The 20,418-nt window shown below is 41.5% G+C and overlaps 1 protein-coding gene across 1 annotated transcript in view; it reads left to right on the forward strand.

Annotated features, from left to right (window-relative positions):
- The window catches only part of LOC104078120 (beta-chimaerin-like), a gene marked incomplete at its 5' end in the record, with an annotated part of 57,687 nt that extends 40,137 nt beyond the window's left edge, over positions 1–17,550 (forward strand). The window contains 2 exons of the mRNA XM_009579643.1: positions 13,110–13,275; positions 17,366–17,550. Of these exons, the coding sequence (XP_009577938.1) occupies positions 13,110–13,275; positions 17,366–17,550 (351 nt within the window). The remainder of the gene's footprint in view (positions 1–13,109; positions 13,276–17,365) is intronic.
- Between the last annotated feature and the right edge of the window lie 2,868 nt (positions 17,551–20,418).

Consider the following 20,418-nt stretch of genomic DNA (forward strand, 5'->3'; position numbering starts at 1 on the left):
ATTTCTGTTGGTTCATCCATCCATCTAAACAATACTTACTGCTGTGGTAACTCATTGTCCCCTTTTAGCAAGCTGTAAGCCGGGAATAGTGCTTCTGCTTCTCAGAATGATTGTGCCCAGCACCTGTAGGCCGGGAGATGTGGAAAGCCCTGCTTCCTTCACTCCGTGCCCATGTGCTGGACCAGGTACCATTTGGCTGGTGGTACAAGGCAGCTTTTCTGAAGTCCATCGGGCTTGGTTGGGATCTTTACAGCAGGGGTGGCCCCCCAGGGTCAGTTCTCGGTGCCTTCTGGATTGCTCGTGGCAGTCTGAGGTATGGGCTCCTCAAATGAGAAAGATAAGCTGGGAGTGGAGCTTGGCCATTTGGCAGAGTCCATCAGGAGCTAAACAGTCCCTGAGGAGGAAGATACTTCTTCAATGGGAAAGCTGTAGGGTGGGTTTTTTGGGGGAGGGAGGAGGCGAAGGTGAAGAAGGCATCTCCAGGTACCTCTGCCAGACTCTATACCACCTAGACTTGCAGAGAACAGCTTGGAGGAATTGATCAAGATGATTTATGAATGAAATTGTCCCAATTAAACACTAGGTGGCATATTTACTTAAGAGTTTCCAGGGACTGTATTAGGGCATCTTACGCTGCTGACACCCATTTGTGCTTGTGTGATGAGTGTAGTTTCATGGGAACATGAACACCTGATGCCTTTTTTTAACAACAAGCATTCATCTTGTTCTTAAAAAACTTGACAGAAAGACGCCATTGCTTACTTCAGCCTTAAAGTTATTCTTTAGCTTCAAAGTCACTTCTATATTAATACACAGATTATTAAATGCAGTGCGGTAAGGAATAGGTGTATATGGCAATGATCCTACAGAAGGTCCAGTCCCAAAGGAATAGTGTAAATAGTGAGAGGGGTTAATATGCGAAGACATAGTATGATTTACTTATTTTACTTGTCTGAAAGGGTGAATGTAGGAATATATAATGCGTTTTAAAAGTCAAATGAAGGAAACCTAACATTTCTCCTTACGTGAATGCAAAGCACAGCTTTTGATTTCAGAGCTGGTATTTTAAGGTAATAGCGTCCAGTGGTTTGGGCAAAATACTCAAAGGCAGAAAATATGCCTTTATTCTGTGTCTGCGTGACACCTGTTAAGTCGGCCAGGCTGCAGTTTTCCATATGCTGCTGCTTCTCCATAGGTGAAAGAATAAATACACCTAGCTTACAGAAATGCCTTTTCACATGCTGCATCCTTGAGTAAACACAGCGCCACAACCATCACCGGGGCAGAGCACTTAGCCTCTACCGAAAAAAATACCATGTTTAGTATGTCTGCTCTAAAAATTCTTAATTCTTCCTACGGATATTTTAAGAAGACAGTTGGACTAACTGCAGATACTATGAAGATAAACTTCCCTAGCGCAGCAGATATCCGTAGTGCTGGTTGCGCAGGTTGTTGCAGCTCTCCCTGGAAGGGAGTTGTAGATTGCTGACCCACGTCCACCACCGTCTGGATTTCTGAGATGAATCCCATCATCCGTCAGTCTGCTCTGCTGTAACTCATGTATGGACCTCTGAGTCGACAGAACTAGTTATAGCTGTTCAGTGCGAGCTCTTACAAACAAAGCGGGCCGTATAAAAAGGGAGCTAAATATGTAGGTCTGAACTGGGGTGTGCTCATTATGCCAGTGCCGAGGAGTTTGGAAAATAGACCTTGCTATGAGAACAGGATTATGGGGATAAATTCTTTCCTTGCTTGACAATGGCAGTCCCCCAGTCACGCCTGTCCTCTTCAAGGGGAAAAGGAAGTCGCATTCCCCTTGCCTTTTCCATCCTCTCCTCACCCACAAGAAACAGGCTGTAACTATTGCATTATCTGGCGCCAGGGGATGTGGTGGGGCAAAAGCTGAACATCTTGCAGCTTGCCTTAGGATATCAAAAATGTGTCCAGAGCATCTGTACTCTGGCGTCAGGAGAATCTGGTCAGGTTCGTACCACAGAGATGAATTGATGCCTGTTTTCATTTTCAGTAGTATTTTTTGATGCCCATATTCTGTAAAGGTTTTTATGTCTGTTACTTTCCCAGCTCTCAGGAAAATACTGGTAGACCAGCATGTAATTCACACAGTGAACTGAGGTCTGCTGCCCTGCACACAGTAAGCTGTGTTTTCCAACATAAGTACATAGAGAGACACCTGGGCAACTCTTTCAAACAAATTAATTCTATTTATTTATATATTTTAGGAAGTAGAGGAAAAAATAATTTCCTTTTATTTCCCTCTTCCCTTCCCTTTAATTTGATTAATCCAATCAGTGCAGTTTCCTAAATCCATCTGGTCTATAATGCATTGCCGAATGTCAGGCCAAGAGAATTTGCAGACAAAGCTTAAGGCACTTCCAGAATGGCTGAAAATGAAGTATACTGGCAGAGATTGGACTAAAGAGAGTGTATTTTCAAGGACATTGTTCACATCATTTGGTTTCTTGTAGACCTCAAAGTACTAGGAATTAAGGGAAGAGGCTGGATTGTGGTTTCTTTGTGGGCTGGCAGAAACCCAATTGAATAAAGTCAAGTCATCATTTGATATAACTTGCTGCTTATGAGACGCTGCGTGCAATGCAGGATTCATATAACTTCCACATGATGCTTTGTAGGGAATTTTTCCATGTGTGGTTTTTTAATAAGTTCTCAATTCAGTGACTTAAGTTTCCTTCTCCACATGTGAGCAGCGTACAAGCTCTGTATCGTCCAGCTATAGACATTGAATTTCATGAGAAAATACAAAACTTTCTGTAATTTCCTTTGTTCTATTTCTCACTAAATTTTATGTTGCAAATTAAAAAAAAAAAAAGTAAGTAGCTAGGGTATCGGTAGCATTTTCTTCCTTTGCAGGTCACAGTAGTATGCTCTACAACAAAGGCATGATACTGCCCAGTTAAAATGAGAGCGAGCCTGCATAGCCATGGGTCAAGGACCTAGGGGTCCCATTAGAGCTGTCCAGAATTAGAAATGTGGACAAGTATGTTGTGATATACATCCACAGAGTCCAGTGCCTTGGGGCTGTGGCGAGCCAGCCTACTGAACAGGTACCAGCGTAGGCAGCTCATCAGCCGATTCAGGCGGCTTGTTCAATACATCAGCTCAAGTGCAGTTCACAGAGCGCGTGGGCTGGTTCTCTGACCACGTTACCTGGAGATCTTAGTACATACATCTTACTGGATGACAGTAATGGGGAGATTATAGCACTGTGCATTAGAACTCGGATGGAGTTCAGGCATCTACCTGCTCAGTGTCTTTTAAGTAGAATTTTGTAATGGGAATAAATCAGTCCATTTAGTTCAATTTAGTATCTAGACTTTCTACTACACAAGCAGAACATCTCACTTGCAGCAGGATTCAAGATCGGACTTGGGAACAGAGTACTGTATCAGCTAGTGCCTGAGCTATCCATGGCGTGATAAATATTCGTATCTTCTCTAACTCAGAGAAACCCTCTTTGGTGCGAACAGATGGGGATGGTGAATTTGATTCTTCTGCAAATTATATTTGAAGTAGAAGATTGCAAATAAAGGGACAGTGACTGAAATGTTAATGCTTTCCCATTTTATTGCCTGTCTATTTTCCTTTTAGAACATGAGTTCAAATTCTTGAATAAAGGTAAGAATCGTGACATTAATAAGAAAGAGGAGATTAAAAATTTCAGCCATCAGCAGCCTTTCTGATTGTATGTAGATTGGGTTAACAGTTGTGGAGGTTTGCAGTTTAACACCACCACCTATTTTTATCTTGCCAGGTGTTGCTAAGAATAATTTAGTATTTTGAATACTTATATTTTTATAGATGTGTGCAAGAATCCAGGAAAAGTCTTTGAATATTTAATATTCCAATAATCAGATGAAAAAAAAAGTTAATTCAGTATTTGATAGCATTTCCAATCCAACATAACATACGCAAAGCTAACTGAGAAAAGAATATATTCCTATAGGCTTTTGATATATTTTCTTTCTGAAAAAATTTAGCAGCTAAATTTGTGCATAGAAAATAAGTCTCAATATTCCCATCTTCGTACTGCTTTCAAAAACGCAAGTGCTCAAGTTCTGCACCACCTTCAGAAAAACAAAGAGATACAATAGAATTCAGTCAGAGTATAACAGAGTATTTATTACAACAGGGGAGATGATGTATTTTTCACAAGACTTCAAATATCAAAATTATACTAAAAATTGGGAGAGGGGTGTACTTGTCCCTGCAAAAGAGAAATTGGCAAATAGGAAACAGTTCTGTAATAACACATGTGGGACCATGGAGCATTTTGGATTAGCTATGCACCACGGGTAATCCTAGTTTATCTTTTTTATTATTGTTGTTCTGTTCACAGTTCGGTGTATTTTAAGATGCTATCCATGGCCTTTTGGGGTATAATTACATTTTTCACTTGATCTGTAGTTTAGTAGCTGGAACAAGAAGACAAAAGTTTATTTGGAATCAGACCTGACAGCCAGGAGGCTGAAGTGCTGACATTAGTCTGCCGCCTGACAGGTCTATGCCTCATGATTCGTCTGTGCGTGTTTGTGATATATTTAAAAAGCAAGAAACCTAGCAGAAAGGATTCTCAGCCCCCACATAAGTGCAGGCAAAACGCACAATAATGAGCCTCGAACTGTCTGTTTTATTTTCAGCGGGATGCCTTTTTTTTTTCTCCTTTGGCTTGCTTTCACTGAAATGAATTCACTAATGAAAACAGTTGTCACACAGAGCGTCAGAGGATGCCTTTTTTGCTCCTGGAAAGCATGTCATTGCTCTTTGTCCTTCTCAGTTTTCCTTCGATTAGCAGCACATATTCTGTTGAACCTGAATCCATGTTGTTGAGCTGGTTGTCTGCCTCACCATTTTTACACAGCAGTTGGTCTGTCAGTGGTTGTGTTGCCTGGTGTAGTGAAAAACTGCTGTGTTGTTGCGTTCCGCATTTATCAGCCAAAACCACTGGATATTCTTCTGCCATTCACCACTGTAGGGTTAAATGCTGTACCCAGTTGAATTAATGTTTGTATCTCAGCAGCTGGTGTAGTCCTTTCTCTGGGTCCTTACCTCAGCTTCCATTGCACGTGGCACACATGGCTGACTTTCTTCCTTCGATTCGCAGATAGGAAGGCGAAGATGCACAAACAGTGAATTTAGGACAGAAATGCAGATCTGTCTCCTTCAAGAATGATGTGTGGACAGTGAGATAGGGGCAAAGCCCAGGTTTGAACGTAGCAGCTTTTAGCTGCTTTTAGCTCTTGGTTCGTGCCTCGGTTCAATGGGTCCCACTACCTCAGCTTTGCAAAACTCTGAGTAAGATTTCAGTGTGTGCTTAGGAGAGACTTACTAAGTAGTGTGTCTTTTTCCTAGTTAAACACTTTGCAGCTTTCTCATCTATGACTTTGCTAACCCCTCATGGGTATATCTTTGGTAATGGTGCTTCAAGCTTTGCCTTCCTTAGCTTTGGGCCCTTCCATTCAGTCTAATTGTTTTGCTTTTACAGGGCTTTACTTTTTCTCTCAAAATCAAGCTTGAGAACTTCTGGTGGTATAATGAAGGAGTCCAGGGAACTTGTTCTGGCGAAGGAGACTGTCCAAACCAGAAACTGAGGAAAGAGGTTTTAAAATACAGCCTTTAAAAAAAATTTAAAAACATTAACGTGGTTAGATTCCACATCTTCTACAGCAGACACTTCAAAACAAGGAGGTATTGCTGAATCTGACCGTGTGGTCTGTATAAGAAAGTATATGTCCCACCTCAGTAATCAATTTCTTCTGTATTTTAAATCTGTGTCGCTGACTTTCTAAAAATGCAGGTGCTGTGCTGTCACTTCTGGAGAGGTTCGGCTGCTCTGTTCAAAGGCAGCAGCAATAAAATTTAATACTGTCTTCCAATGCTGCGGTCACCTCCGGCTGCGCTTCAGCCTCTTCCACTGGGCAAGAGGGATAGGAGAGGCAGTGATTTGTAACTAGCCTGTCTGCACTTCTGAGCTGGTGAGCAACAGGAATATGCAACCAACAGGTGTTTAGAAAGCCCCGTATATTAACCGCTACAAAGAGTCACCACCAGTTTGCCCCAGGGTAAGAGACGTTGTGTTACTGCCATTGCCACCCTTCAGCGGAGGGGAAACTCCAGCAACAGGCCATTGCTGAGAGCTAGAAGAAGAAATTCAAGTGCCTGGACCTTGGGAAGAGGCAACACTGAGCTCTGTCCTACTGTCCCATCTTTTGCTTGTCCATGGGACGACCAAATTTGATAAAAATCATAGCTGTATTGTGGTGTCTATCCTAATCCAAGAGAAGGATGAGGGTGTAACACCAGCTCTTATTTATACCTCTTCCTATTGGATATTTGCAAATCTTTTCCACCGTTTGGATACCACCCTGAAGGGCAGGAGGTTGGCTTCAGCCCCTATTCTGCAACATGAATCTCTCACATGGGATGAAATGACAAATAATTTTGGCAAGAATGGAACTTGAGGTTTATCCAGATTCTGTGGCAAAGAGAAGCACATGATAAGAAATGTGGTTTCCTATTGCTGCTACTAAGGAACAGAGCATTAATAATTTCTCCTGACAAGTGACATCACTTCCAGAGAAGCAATGAGGGAAGAAGTAAACATCAAAAATATGAAATAAAGATCTATCCATTGGCAGATCTTAGTTCCGCTGACTTCTCTTTTCATTTAAACAATGTAGACACATTTCTAAACAAAGTATCAATGATCAAAGTTGTGAATTATTGAGAGATTTACAGAAATTGCCTTCTTAGCTGTCTTTAGTCTTAAGTGATGTTGAAGGTACAGCAACGAGTGGAAAGAAGTCTTCCAAATTCAGAACAAAATAGCCATATCTTACAGATATATACGTAATATATAATAAAGGGTTGGATCCAGCTAATATGCAATATTAAGCTACAGTATTCATTTTCAGGAACAGCCCTTTTAAAATATCTGAGAATAGTAATAAATGCTGTGCTTACCATCAATTTAAGGAACAACATTATGAAGACATAAAACTAATTATTTTTGGCCCCAAATGTATAACGTAACTGTTATATGAATACTGAATATTGCTAATATGTGAATGTGAAAATTAGATGAAACAAAAGAAGTTCTGGATTAAGAAACTTATTGGATCTGGTTCTCCAACAGCTTGCATCAGCTTGAAGCTGGTGTAAGATCTTCTGCCTGCCAAAAACAGGCATTGCAGAATTGGAAGCATTATTTTTATGGTCACGGTAAATATATATATACATTTTTTTCCTTCGTACAATAATTTTTAAGGAATTCTACGTCCATAACATTATTCTTTTTTCTAGAAAAACAACCCTTCTTTTTAATGTGTGTTCCTGTACACAGATACTCAGGAAAAAAAAGCGTTGGTGCTGTCGCCGTTGCCCTTTTTTAACTTCCCCAGCAAGGTTGTCCAGGCTGGTTGTGTAAAGACCTCATTGGGGAGTATTTTAATATTTTACATTAGGTGTGTTGCAATCTCAGCTTTTCCCATATTAGCAAAGGGAACTATGGACATCACACCGTGTTGGCCATAACAGGATTAATCAGAGCAACATCAGAACAGACAGTCTCTACAATGTTTCACAGTCCTCATGGGTCAGCCCTTGCTACCTTCTTTCAGATGTCAAAGTAGAAATAGGGACTCTCCTGAGAATCTGGAGAGAAGGATGCCAGGGAGGGTATAAGAAAGGCTGTTTTCCCCAGTGCGTTATTGGGTCTCCTTCCGTGAAGCTCAGGCTCATGAGAAGCCCAGCTGCCTCCATGCTCTTCTACTTGTAGCTTTTTTGGAAGAGGAACATGGAAGGGAGAGGAGGGGGACTCGTGACAGCAGGGATCCAGAGGAGAAAAAGGCAATTCAGAGCTGCTCCATGAAAAAAAATAAATGCACCTGTTCCCTGGGAGCTGAAAAGATTGGCATGGCTGGGAACACAGGGTGCTTTGTGTTTCTCCTCAGTCCTCCTCATTCACTGGCAGCAACCAAACATATTGAGCCCTAACATTTCAGGTCTCACAGGCGGGGTCCTACCTTGGGATTCCGCTTGCAAAGTTCTCAGGTGTTGCTTTGAGAAATCTTGGAGAAAATTACATTGAAGACGACTATTGCCCCAGTCATTACATTGAAGACAACTTTTGCCCTAGTCTTCTGTGAGAAAGTGCAGCAACGGTTGCAAATTCAATTGCTAAATAAAATTAACGTCTCTCAAAAGCATCCCCCAGTAGAAGTTTTGCCTTAACACTCTATAAGAATTTAAAAAGAGGGATCTTCTCTGTAAAAATGTCACTTGAGAAACCAACAGACTCATCTCCAATCTGATGCACTGGAATATCTCCCCCTCACCCTGTGGTTTTCCTTCAATCATTTTTTCTCTTTTATTTAAGCTGTCATCCTGAAAATCACCTTACGCCACCTTTATTTTTCCTCATTATTTCCCCTCTTGCCTTCCCAGGACAAGAAAAAGTCTTTCTTTTGGCTTTTTCCCACTTTATGCTTCAGAAACCCCAATACAGATACCCTGGTTTCTACCTATGGAGCACCGGCACAGCAAAGGAAAACAGTCACGTTCTGCCGCAGCACAGAAGATGCAAGAAGGACCAGCAGCAAAGGGGTTAAAGGGAGTCCCATAGCAAAGATATGCAATGCCTTGAAATTTTAAGTGCTAAAATCTATGAATACATAAAAGAATAAATCTTTGCAATTCCAGATACTTCTGGTTGACACAAAACACTTGGAGCCAGTTATGTAGGGTTTTTTCTGTGAACGCTGGAATCGGTGATGCCTGGTTCCCTATGGATTTGTGCTCTATGTTTCTGCACACTTTAATCCCACTTCAGTAAGCCCAGCCATCCCTCCAGACCTTTCACACATCCCTCCCTTGCCCCCATTCCTCCTACCCTCCTCTCCCCTCGACATTTCCTTCTCAGTACCTGCGAAGGAGGTGACAGGCGTTGAAGCTCCGCGTCGGGCTGCCAGGCCAGCCAGGAGAGAGCGCGGGGAGCTCAGACCGCAGGCTGTGTCTCTTGCTTCAGTCCAGCTACCAAATTTCACGAAACTCAGATGTCTGTTGCTCCATCAACTTCAGCTAGTATTAGCCGGCTGGTTCAAAAGATAGTTAGGACAAGTGGCAAGACAGATTGACACATACTGCAATCGTGTTTCTGTAGGCAACCAGGCTAATTTGAGACCAATATTACGTTTTATTTTTAATAATAATTTTTTTAAGCTGCATGGGTACAGTTTCCAGGCATGTTTTTTACCTCCCTAATGTAAATGTAATGATAAGATCCACCTCTTCTTCTCCCCTGCCCCTATATTTGTAAACATACCTCTTCTGCAAAATACCTGGCTGCAAGGGGCTCCACTGGTTTCCACCAGTGACATGCAGACTGCTTCTGGGTGTTTTACAGAGAGCTAGCCAGGTACCTTGCAACTTGCCAACTTACTATATCCCACATATTGGCTTCAGGTGACTTTAAAAAAAAAAAAAAAAAAAAAAAATCCAAGTTTTGCCTTTCCCTGAATGCCACAGCTGTAGCTGACTGCAATTTCCACTACTTGATGGCTGCTGGGAGAAGATGCGGCTGTGGGTGAGTTGAGCATCTCACCGACAGTGTCTAAGACCTGCTCATTTGAAACTGTGAGGTGGGTGACTCCTGCCTCTCCAGAAAGTGGCTGGTGTTTTTGTATGGGATGGAGAAAAAAGAGGTTTCACTGTAGCTGTTCTTCATGCTCTTGGGTAACATGTGGCTCGCAGCCTTCTCCTCCCTTTTCAGGTGGACTGAAGGGAGGAGAGCAATTGCTGCTATCTTTAGCACCTGGGAATAGCAGCTTTGGAAGTGGCAAAGTGCCCTTATCTCTACCTAAAGAAGATAAAATGGAGGGAGTCTCTTACTTTGTCCTCCTGTAGCAGAGATCCCTGAGAAACTGTTCATTTTTACCTCCAGCCCTCAAAACATGGGGCTCTGGGCAGTAAACAAGGGGCATCACCCCTCTGCAATGCAGTTAGGTCCCTGGCTGAGGAGCACACGCTGTGTCCTTGCTGCAATGGCAAGAAGGGCCACCAGCGTGGGTCTTTGTACCTGAGTAGACACTGTATCATTCAGGACAATCTGTTTTGAACCGGTTTGCAACATCCAGTTCCCCTGACTGTGCTCAGAGTTATGTGTGCTCAGCAATACTAAAAAATTATCTCACAAAAACATGCATCAGGCGGTCTCCTCTAGTTTGGTTTGGTTTAAATCTCGAAGTTGGCAACTTCTAAAACATGTTCTCCGTTTTTTCTGACTGCTCCGATTCCAAGAGAGATTGAATTTCCTTCACTTCTTTAATGAGACTGTTCCCAGTGAGTTACAGTCTTGGTTGCGCAGAGAAAATGCCTGATTTTCTCCATTTGAAAAAGGTCCCAAAAAAATGCTTCTCCTCAGCCTCAGCCATTTGGCTGGGAGGTTTCCACATCATGTGTCAAGCTGGTTTTTCTTCTCTGACTGCAGAAAAATGCTCAGATGATGTTGAGGGGAAGTACAAGTTTTTGACAGCACATAGAAGATTCCAGCTAATTGAGTTCATTGGGAACTTTTCTACACAGCATTTTTTCTGTTGAAAAATGCCAACTCCTTGTGGAGGAGGGTCAGCTCCAACAAATGACTCGCTTTAATGGAGACAGCCTGAAGGAGCCCGAGGTAGAAGAGGCCAGGCGCAGGCTGATGCCTGGTGGGATGATGTTGTACCCCACAAACCTCTCCGTTACAGGACTTAAAAATTCTGTGTCTGAGGTCTCATCTTTGCCCTGCTGTCAGCAAACAATTGTGAAAATCCATTGATGTCTCATGCTCTTCGCATGACTGACCCATCCACAAAGTCATCACCTGCTCCTTGCTGACAGTCGCTATGCTGGCTCATACGACAAATGTCTGTCCTTGGGTTTTTAAGCTTTGGTCTGGTCTGGGCGATTAACCATATTGGGGTCACTGGGGTTCCCCAGTTCATGTTTTTAGTTTGGGAAAGGGATTCACATTGCTGTGGGAGTCAAAAGAAATTAGGGAAAAGAGTCAACATTAAAAGAGCTTTGAAGGCGCAAAGTTAAGCATTTGGAAGCTAGGGAATGCCAAACAGAGGGTCGCCACTACAACCCCAGCTGTACATTTACATGATGGTACTGTTTTTAGTTACAGGATCCCATTTCTTTCCTGTGGGGCTCCTGCCTCGCTCAGTGCACTGGAGAAATTTTGCCCAGCTAAAGAAGCACGGTTATGTAGTTAAACATGCTGTTGTCCACGGGTTGGGTTCAAGTGGTTTAAAAACAAGAAGGATTTCCAAATTTTGCCTTCCCCTGAATGCCACAGCTACAGCTGACTACAGTTTCTACTATTTCCACTTCTTGATGACTGTTGAGACATGGCTGTGGGTGAGTGGGTGGCTGTGGGCAAGCAGCTTTGCCTTGCTATTTATGGAAGTGAAAGGCATGTGACGAAAAGGGAAAAAAAAAAGTCTACTGCAGTGATGAAACTGGTTGGAAGTTGCACAATGGGCTGGATTACATCCCTGCCCAGAGCCCTCATTTCGTGTTGGCAAGTAGCTCAAACATGTTCAGAGGCTAATGAGGCTACTTCTGCTACTGAGTGCACAAATTAGATTCTGCAGAAGTATTGAGTAAATGCAGGTGAAACTAATGGGATCTGTTATCTGAATATAGAAAATAATATGCCCTATTAAATGTTATTAAAAAAATGCAAGCTGCGACTCCAATTAGGTGCCAAAAAGGAGAAAAGATTAATATAACGAGTCAGACTCTTGTCAGTGAAATGGGAATAATACCAGCCTTTTGATGAAAATTGTTGTGCAGCATCCAGACTGCACAGCTTCCCGATTCCCTGGCGAGCCAGCGGGCGAGGGAGGAACATTAACATTCAGGATTGAAAAGAGAGCTTGAGAAGAACGTGCATGATGTGAACTGGCGTGGAGAAAAATAGTCTGCGCTCATATAAACACAGTCAGCATCGTAAGACTTGAAGGGTCAGAGCTCAGCTTGAATTAAGACAGATCTCTCTTCTTTAATATTTAGTGTTGGGAGGATGAAAGAAGTATTGCCCTAGAAAAATCAGTTTTGAAATTCTGCTGGGTGCTGGGGTTTCGCTTTAGAAGTAAATAGGGACGTTATTTTCTTTTCTTTGCACCTCAAAGATTTACATGCATGACAGTGAGTAATCAGCTGTTCGCTGAGTGCAAGTCAGCGTGATGGAAAAATAGCCACCGGTTTGTTCCATAAAGTCATGGGAAGAAACAAATAAAACAAATGACACAGGGAGTGTTTGATTTTTTTTAAGAGCATAATGTGGCTGGATAGAGCATTTCTTACCACTAAGGGTAAGGCAGCGGTCTGGCAGCTTTGTGGTTGTTATAAGCAAAATTTTTAGTCACAATATTGTAATAAAAAGAAAGGAAAATGAATCAGACAGCTTTTTCAGCAAATGCATCGGAGGCTTCCTCCGTAGACCACGCTCACTCCCTCAGTTGTCACTTGCTTTCCGTCACCCAGAAGCAAGTATCTGCTCATCTCACAGATATCCTGAGGATTACTATTAATATTTTCTCTTCTTATTAATAGCTATTTTCTACAAAAGCACCGATGTGTACTGGGGACTTTACAGACAAATAAGGAAGCGAGTTATTTTTCCTAGAAACTTGAAATCAATACGGGTTTGCCTGAAGTAGCGTAAAATGAATACTCTCTGGGCTGTACTTATTTGTCTATTACTTGTAATCATTTATCTTGCATGCCTGGCCATGACAGCTCTTGTTTTACAAAAACTAGAAATGTGGTAGGTGATCCACAGCAACATCTAAGCATGACCTGCAGCTGGAATGATATTTTAAGGGAAAAAAAAAGGAAAAAAAAGAAAAAAAAAGGAAAAAAAAAGAAAAAAAAAAGAAAAAAAAAGAAAAAGAAAAAAAAAAAGAAGAGATTCACAGATCGGTCTTGCCTAGTTGTTTTTCTTCCAGTTCACCCTCCAAAATCTAGCCATCTCAGAAACTCGGCCAAGTAAGATGTTTACGTAGCCTGCCAAATTTGTGTTGTAGAAGGAAATGGGAGAAGCGAAGTTCCCGGTGCTGATGGAGAACCACTGGGGAGAAGTGAATCGCAGGGAGCTCAGCACAGATGCTGGGTGCTCTGAGCATCCCGTCCTCACCAAGGAGGCTGGCGGCTACAACCTGTGTCGTGCAGAGCCTCTGGTGGGTGCTCCAGGTTTGATCCTAAACAAATGGCATGGAAGTATCTTCACCCTGACGGTGATAAAGCAAGGAAGTCCCTTGCAAAGTCTACATGAGAGAAAAAAATTCACATCCTCATTGGCATTTTAAATGATGTAAGGCACTACTCTTCCCTGATGGCTGAGAAGGGATGCTAGCTCTAATAAATTCTGCTAATTGCTGGTATCATTTTAGGGAAAGGTGATTTATCTTCCTTTGGTAGACAGCTCAGGTTCTTATTTACCGAACACACTTGCTGACAGTGAATGTACGCAGCTGCTTGAGATAGAAAGCTATTTTAATAGTATACTTTCTAGCACAATCTTTTTTTCAACAATAATATTTGAAAGGTATGCAGGAAGAAGGACAGGTGAAACTTTTTGCTTTGAATAAAAGCTTTCCTACTTTGATTTGGCTATGAACTTAGATCCATATGAAAAAATGTGTTCAATCTTTCTAACTGCTGTACTTTTTCCTTATATATCCACTACTACAAAATGCAGTCATGTGGGACTGTATATCGAAAATTGTGATTCTGAAAGTCTAAATATTTGCATATTTCTGATGAAATAGTTATAGTTATATTTTACCTCTATGCAATTTAGCACAATTATGTCTGATTTAGAGACGGATTTTGGGTACATGAGGGTGGTGTTTACTGCGCATGGCTCCTGTTGACATGCCGACTCTTTTCTTTTGCCTGTAATACATTTTTCAAATATGGCCAACTAATTAAATTTAGATATAGAGATGCTTCTATATTGGTATGCCTATTATATGCATATATATAGTATGTGCATAGCATATCAAAAGATCTATACATATGCAGATGTACTAAAGACAAATAGTGTAATGTTATATTACGTGAATATAATAGATTCATAAATATGAAATACTGCCACTGTTCTTTGGTTTCTGTGCAGATTTATGGTCTATCAAATGGATTAAAGCCTGTGGTTGCTGCATAGTGAAGTAGGCAGCTGCTCAATATTTATTTTTATCTTCATTGCTGAAGAAGTAGACCCACTGCTCATTAAATTAGTCCTGGTTCTTCCAGTAAGTACAGTCTATCTCCTTCGGCAGGAGGCCAGGTTACAGATATTTGGAAGTTTTCCAGCAACACCTAGTTTTTTTCTTTTTTATTTTTGAGAAGACGTACATTCAAGCCTGAAATGGTTCATTAAAAAGAAAAAAATATTTTACTGAGTCCAAGTGACCATATGTATTCACACATCACACCTCTAGCCTCAGCACTCACACCTCACCACTTCCTTGGATTTCTTTGGGTGTACTCAGCCTTGGTGTAATCTGCCTGATAGATTGGCTAATTATGTTGGAAGTTAATGATCCCTGGGCCTTGGGCAGTCTGCCATTAAGCTAAGAACCCGAAACACAGTCCCCTGTCTGGCTGGCAGATCTTCCCCAGACAGAGCAGACCTGAAACAGTGTCATTTTCGCCAGAAAACTCCTTCCACCAAATGCCCACCATTTCCCTTAGGGTTTAAAATGTTGGAAAAAAGACAAGAAATTTTAGACAGAACAAATCCCTTGCTTTTCAGCCAAGTCTAGTCCACTCACACTTTTTGATAAATTATCATGTTAATCCGCCTTTATCTTAATATTTGCCTCTTTCCTATTATGTTCATGGAATGACAGACTCTATGAATACATACGCATATATATATATGTGTGTGTGTGTATACAAAATTAGACAAAATAAGTTGTCTGTAAGTAGGTAGATTCATGTTGTTCCCAGAAAGGCAGTGCTGGAATTCTTCAGATAGTTCTTAGCTTTGGTATTTCTTGGCTCCTAAATGTTTTAGTTTGTGGTCTATTTATAAACTTACAAAGTTATTTTAAAGATGTATTTTAATGGAAAGTCTAAGAGAGGCTCATTTTGAACTAAAATACTTGTGATTTTTCAGTAGATGTTCTAAAAATATTTTTGTTGTGTATGTGTTGTGGACTGCAGACTTTTGCAATAGCAAGGGTTGGTTCTTAGGCAGATTGGGGTTTGTTAGGAGTTACAAAATGGAGTATCAGGTTGTAAAATAATCTACATCCCATGATAATATTCAAGGAGAGCTCTAGATTTTTATAAACGTTGAATAAGTTGACTGGCCTTTGTTGTACGCATTTCTCTCTTGAACTTATGCCGATTTATTCTCTGAAGAAATAAGGGATCTGGTTATTCTGGGAAAAAAAGGGACAGCAAGGAGAAAAACCTGTGAATTAAAATGGGGTTTCTACTTCCCTCATCCTCTTCGTTTGCATGTTAATCAGTAATTCAGCACTTAAGCGAAGGAGAGACAGGAGCTTTACTACTGGGACTATTATATATAGTGCACTTTTAAAACACACTGGTAATTTACTGTTGGGTCCTTGCTCCAGTATTTGCAAATTCTTCTTCACAGGCTTAAAAATGAATGTCTTTGTCTGTTGTGGTTTTGTTCCATTTCATATGTTTTCTTGTGCGGAAAAAAGTCCTTGTTGTGAAGATGGGGCAGCTTTCTAGACTGTAAGCTCTTCAGGGCAGGGAACGGTCTCTTACTCCGTGTTTGTACAGCATCGCTGTTGACTTGACCTGGTCAAAGGCTCAAGTTCCTGTGCACTATTGCAATGCAAATAATAAACACTACTGAAAAATAAAAGGTCTGTTTGGTCAATTGGAGTCTTACCCAAGTATGGGCAGAGGGAAATTAGGTGTCAAAGTCAATTCTCTCCATTATGGGTAGTAACAATTTAAAATAGTAATGAGTTTTATAAATTAGCCGTGCAGCTACTTGATACTTTGCAGACTTTAGAAGATTTGCTGATGATAAATACAATGACATTTCTTGTTAACAATATAAAGTAAGACTGTACAGATTTACCAAACAAAGGAAAATTCTTCTTACTCTATGACCCTGCCATTCTAAAAGCCCTTGAATCCTAAAGAGCTTTTGTAAATATAAATCACTGTAAACTGCAGAATTGCTAAAGCATACAGCGAAGTACTTCTGTAAATCAAGAGTGTCTGATCATTCAATTCACTACATGAATTACCATATAGTTAACTGTAGAGGACATTTCATTTTTTCGAAAAAAAAAAATGTTTCTGTAGGCAATGAGTTAATGTGCATTAGTGATTCCAGACCTCTTAGAGAATAAAAATGAAACTTTACCGAAAAAATTAGCTCAGTAGGTAGTTTTCTCATTTGATGCTTCACGTGGTTATGGGAGCAGAGTCATTTCAGCTGAATATGAGCAGGAAATGACTGGAATATTGATAGTATGGATAGCGTATGTAAAACTGCATTGAAAATAGTGGCCCAAATGTGTTCAGTAGGATGGATGGCCCACTTCTAACGTGAGACAGGCAATTACACAAGGGCAGGAAGCAAAAGGTGAAAAATATACAGGATAAAACTCTGTCATTATGAGATGGCAGAGATCCCTGTTTAGAGCTGGTGCTGAACTACAGAAGAGTCTCGGCTGAAGATTCACTGACTTCTCCTTCCTTTTAAGTGGAACTTTTTTATCATTCAAAAAAAAAGAAGTAAAAGTACTGCAGTTGCAAGTTGTCTTTGACATTCTACTTTTGGAGGAGGAGTACTTCAGACAGATTGCTCTGGCTGCTCAGGAGAGCTTTCTGATTGCCCAGCTGATGTTTTTCTGATAGGGAAAAATCTGCCACAATTTCCACCATTCTTTTTCACCTGTAGTGTAAACTTCCCATGACACTGGTCTGTGTGAAACCAAGGAGCTAATCTCCTTATCCCTGATTGATCTCCAAGGCCCTTCTGATCTCATTTGGTGCTAAACACCTGCTACGGTTGTTTTTTTAAGAAGTGATGCCTCCCTCCACCCTGTCCCTTTCCGTCGCACACCATGTGCTAAAACCTGGTTCCTGGCCCTTACTGGCTGGGTGTAGAGAGCTGGTACCTGGACGGTTCCTAACTCTTCTCCTTATCAGTAAACATGTATGTTTTTCACACTGCTGAGACCATTGATCAGACTGTCAGTATAAACAGCTGGGGGGACAGCTATAATTGCTTTTTAGTGGCTTTGTTGTTAGCTGAGAGCCACCACTTGTTCATTTCCAGGTGTTGATTCTCTGTCCCAGGGGGTCCCTGGGACAGATATTCCCCCTTGCCTCTGCCCTGCAGACTCCATGCAGCTGTGGCGGCACAGAGGTGTGGGGCTTTATATCGCCAACACCCGGCTGATTTGCATCGTGCGGATACAGGCAGCAATGCGGAAGCCAGCGGCACAGTCAAGCTCTGGATAACGTGGAGCTGATCTGGGTGATGTGATGAAGCAACCTGAAAGTCTGTTGGGGATTACAGCTGCTCCTTCAAGTCTGGGTGTTTGCCTGGTGCGTGTTACTAGAGCCTGCAGCTGAGGGTCTTGCTACACCCTCCAATGCTCTTTGACATTTATAGGCAGTAGTATCTACTAAAGGCACTTTTTTTTTTTTAACCTGCATCTACCTGGGTATTGCAGTGGTTTCCCTTAGAAACATTTGTTGCCACCATAATCTGTCCCATTGCTGCTACCGGCTGCTTGTTCCTAAAAACCAAGCTAGAAACCAGTGTTAGAGCAACAGCTCGTGCGTTGCGGAGCAAGTAATACACGTGTTGTGAGGCACATTTTGCCTATTAGTTTGCAAACAAATTTAGGATGTTGAGGTTTGAGGCAATTTGTGAACTGTTGCCTGTGGAGATAACCTTTCTTTTTGCAACATTTTGCCACTGCTGAAGTTAATGAAGAAGATCAATAAGAAAGCAAAAAGTCCCCAGTTGGGAAGACCTCATCCTACACGTCAGGAAAATCTCCAGGTCTGGAGTACTGAAGGCTGTGAAACTGGGGTGCGAATGAAATGTGGAGCACGGGGGAAATGAAAGCGACTGGCTTGCTTTCCATGCCAGTCTTGTACTTCTGTTAAATTACTAAGAATCCATGTTGGCAAGTTGCAAAAAATTGCTATAAATTAAAATAAAACAAGGGCGGGATGTAATCATAATGATGCTGATAGAAGATGGCAGTTCCTTTAATGAAATCTCCCTGTATTACAGCAGTAGTAAACCAACTCATTAAACTTCTTAAAGCAAATCAGATGGTTTTAGAATGAAGTGAAAATGCATTTAAGTGATAAATTAACTTACTTTGTCTGAATGGGCGATACAGTGCTTGGTCTGTTTTTCAAAATGTAGAGTCGAAGAGCTGTTTTTCTTAATGTTGCAATTAAAAAAAATTAAAAAGTTCTGTCCAATTTGGAAATTAACTTAATACAAACGGAGGCAATTAGTGCAGTGTGAAAACGTACCGCCCAAAAAGACATGCGTGGAGCTATGGTTTTCTTTCAATGCAGTGAAGTCTGATTTTAGTTGTTGTCTTGTGCTCTGGCAAGTCTTTGACTAGTTTGTGTAAACATGAGGTTTAAAATGCTGCATTGTGTGCTCCTGGCTGAGTAAATCCTTCGTTAATGCCTTCTATATTAAGTATGTCTGTCCCCTCCACCGGGGCTGAAGTGCAATACTTTACAAACAGCTGAGAGTCTGTCTAAGGCATTCCTTCAGGGGCGCTTCTTGTCGATCAGCCTTTGCAAGGGCATGGCTGTGGCATGGCTCCTTCTTCCCAGGCCGGCTAGATTAAGTCTGTCTTTCAGTTGAAGTCCCGAGAGAGCAAAAATGAAAGCAGAAGATGGCCATGATTCACATCAGCCTGCTAAGACATGAGTCTTTTGTTATTGCTTTCTTCAACCAGGAGAATAAGATTTTCTTCTGCTTGAAATTATAAAGTATTTAGAGACGTGCCTTTGTTTTAGTAGCAGAAAAGGCATTCTCGGCAGGACTGAGGCTGTCACTACAGATTAAAAGAGCCCTGGGGAACAACTGATTAACAGAAAGAAAACGAATGCAAAGCCCCTGTGTCTCTGTATTGAGCTCGTACAGGGGAATACAACTTTGCTCGGCAGTAGTTGGTAGAGGATTGCCTTTGAAACTAACATTCTATCAAAGCACCATAGTGGAGGGCTATAATAGTAATAGGCAATTTCTGCACTTTTGTTTTTACTTTGTTCTGAATTACAATAAAAGTAAAACACTCAACTTTTCATGACTGAGCACTGAAGAAGCAGGATAAAAGGCAGAAAAAGATTTGAATTAGATTGACTGAAACTGTTTCAACAGTTCCAATGTTTTATTAACTGTTTTTAACAAAGTGTTTCAAACTGGAAACAGAAAATTGCTTTTTAAAATATTTTAAACTTAAATGTTTCCACAGTTTAAAAAAAAAGGAATTTAGGTCTTGGTCAGAACTTCCCTGTGCAAAGTTCTCGGTCTGATGAGTTACGTGTTCTGCAAGAAAAAATGTTTCCCTGAAAAATCCCCCACCAAGTTCGAACATACTGACTGATATGCTGTTCTAGTCTTCAGATTAACAAAGTAAAAAATGATGGTACTTCATGAAGCAAATGAGTCCTTCCTCTTTTTTATCATAACCTCTGGCCTAACTCTATGGTGTGCTGAATGCCTTCAGGTCTGAATTAGTGGCAGTGGAAGACGTGCAGCACATTATTGGTTCAAGCCCTTCCAGTATATGCTGGTGCTGCCATCAGCATTGCTGAGACAGTAAAAGAGCGGATTTGATGGGAGCTATTGCATCTCTTGTCTCATGAGTGTCATGGTTTTCTGTGCTCCTATCCACTGGCCGCAGCTGTGCAAATCCACTGAAATCCACGGGTTTGCTCCAGAAGTCTCCTAGATAGAGCTGGTTTGTACAGCTGTGCCCAAGGGAATAATTTGAACCTTACTCTGTGTGGTTAGATGCCAGAAGAAAAAGGCTCAGCTTGGTTCTTCGGGCAAAACCAGAAATAGACAGTGACGTCTCCCACGGACGCTGATCTGTGTTTAGGAGTAAAACCATCCTTGGGTCTGAGCCTGGTTCAGCCGCTGGGGTTGGGGCAGGAGCTGCGGTGGGGCACTGTTGGGTGATGGGTCCCAGCCCCAGCTCGGGCTGCGTGGAGGAGTGAGTCTCTACTGTTCCCAATCACTCGAGGAAAGAAGAAATTGCTTCAATGACAGAAGATGCTGGGGGCTTTCTTGATCTCGGTAATGCCCATGTGTTATAGTCATAGAATCATAGAATCATTAAG

The sequence above is a fragment of the Fulmarus glacialis genome, unplaced genomic scaffold (assembly GCF_000690835.1).
Source record: "Fulmarus glacialis isolate BGI_N327 unplaced genomic scaffold, ASM69083v1 scaffold5266, whole genome shotgun sequence".
Classification (NCBI taxonomy): domain Eukaryota; kingdom Metazoa; phylum Chordata; class Aves; order Procellariiformes; family Procellariidae; genus Fulmarus; species Fulmarus glacialis.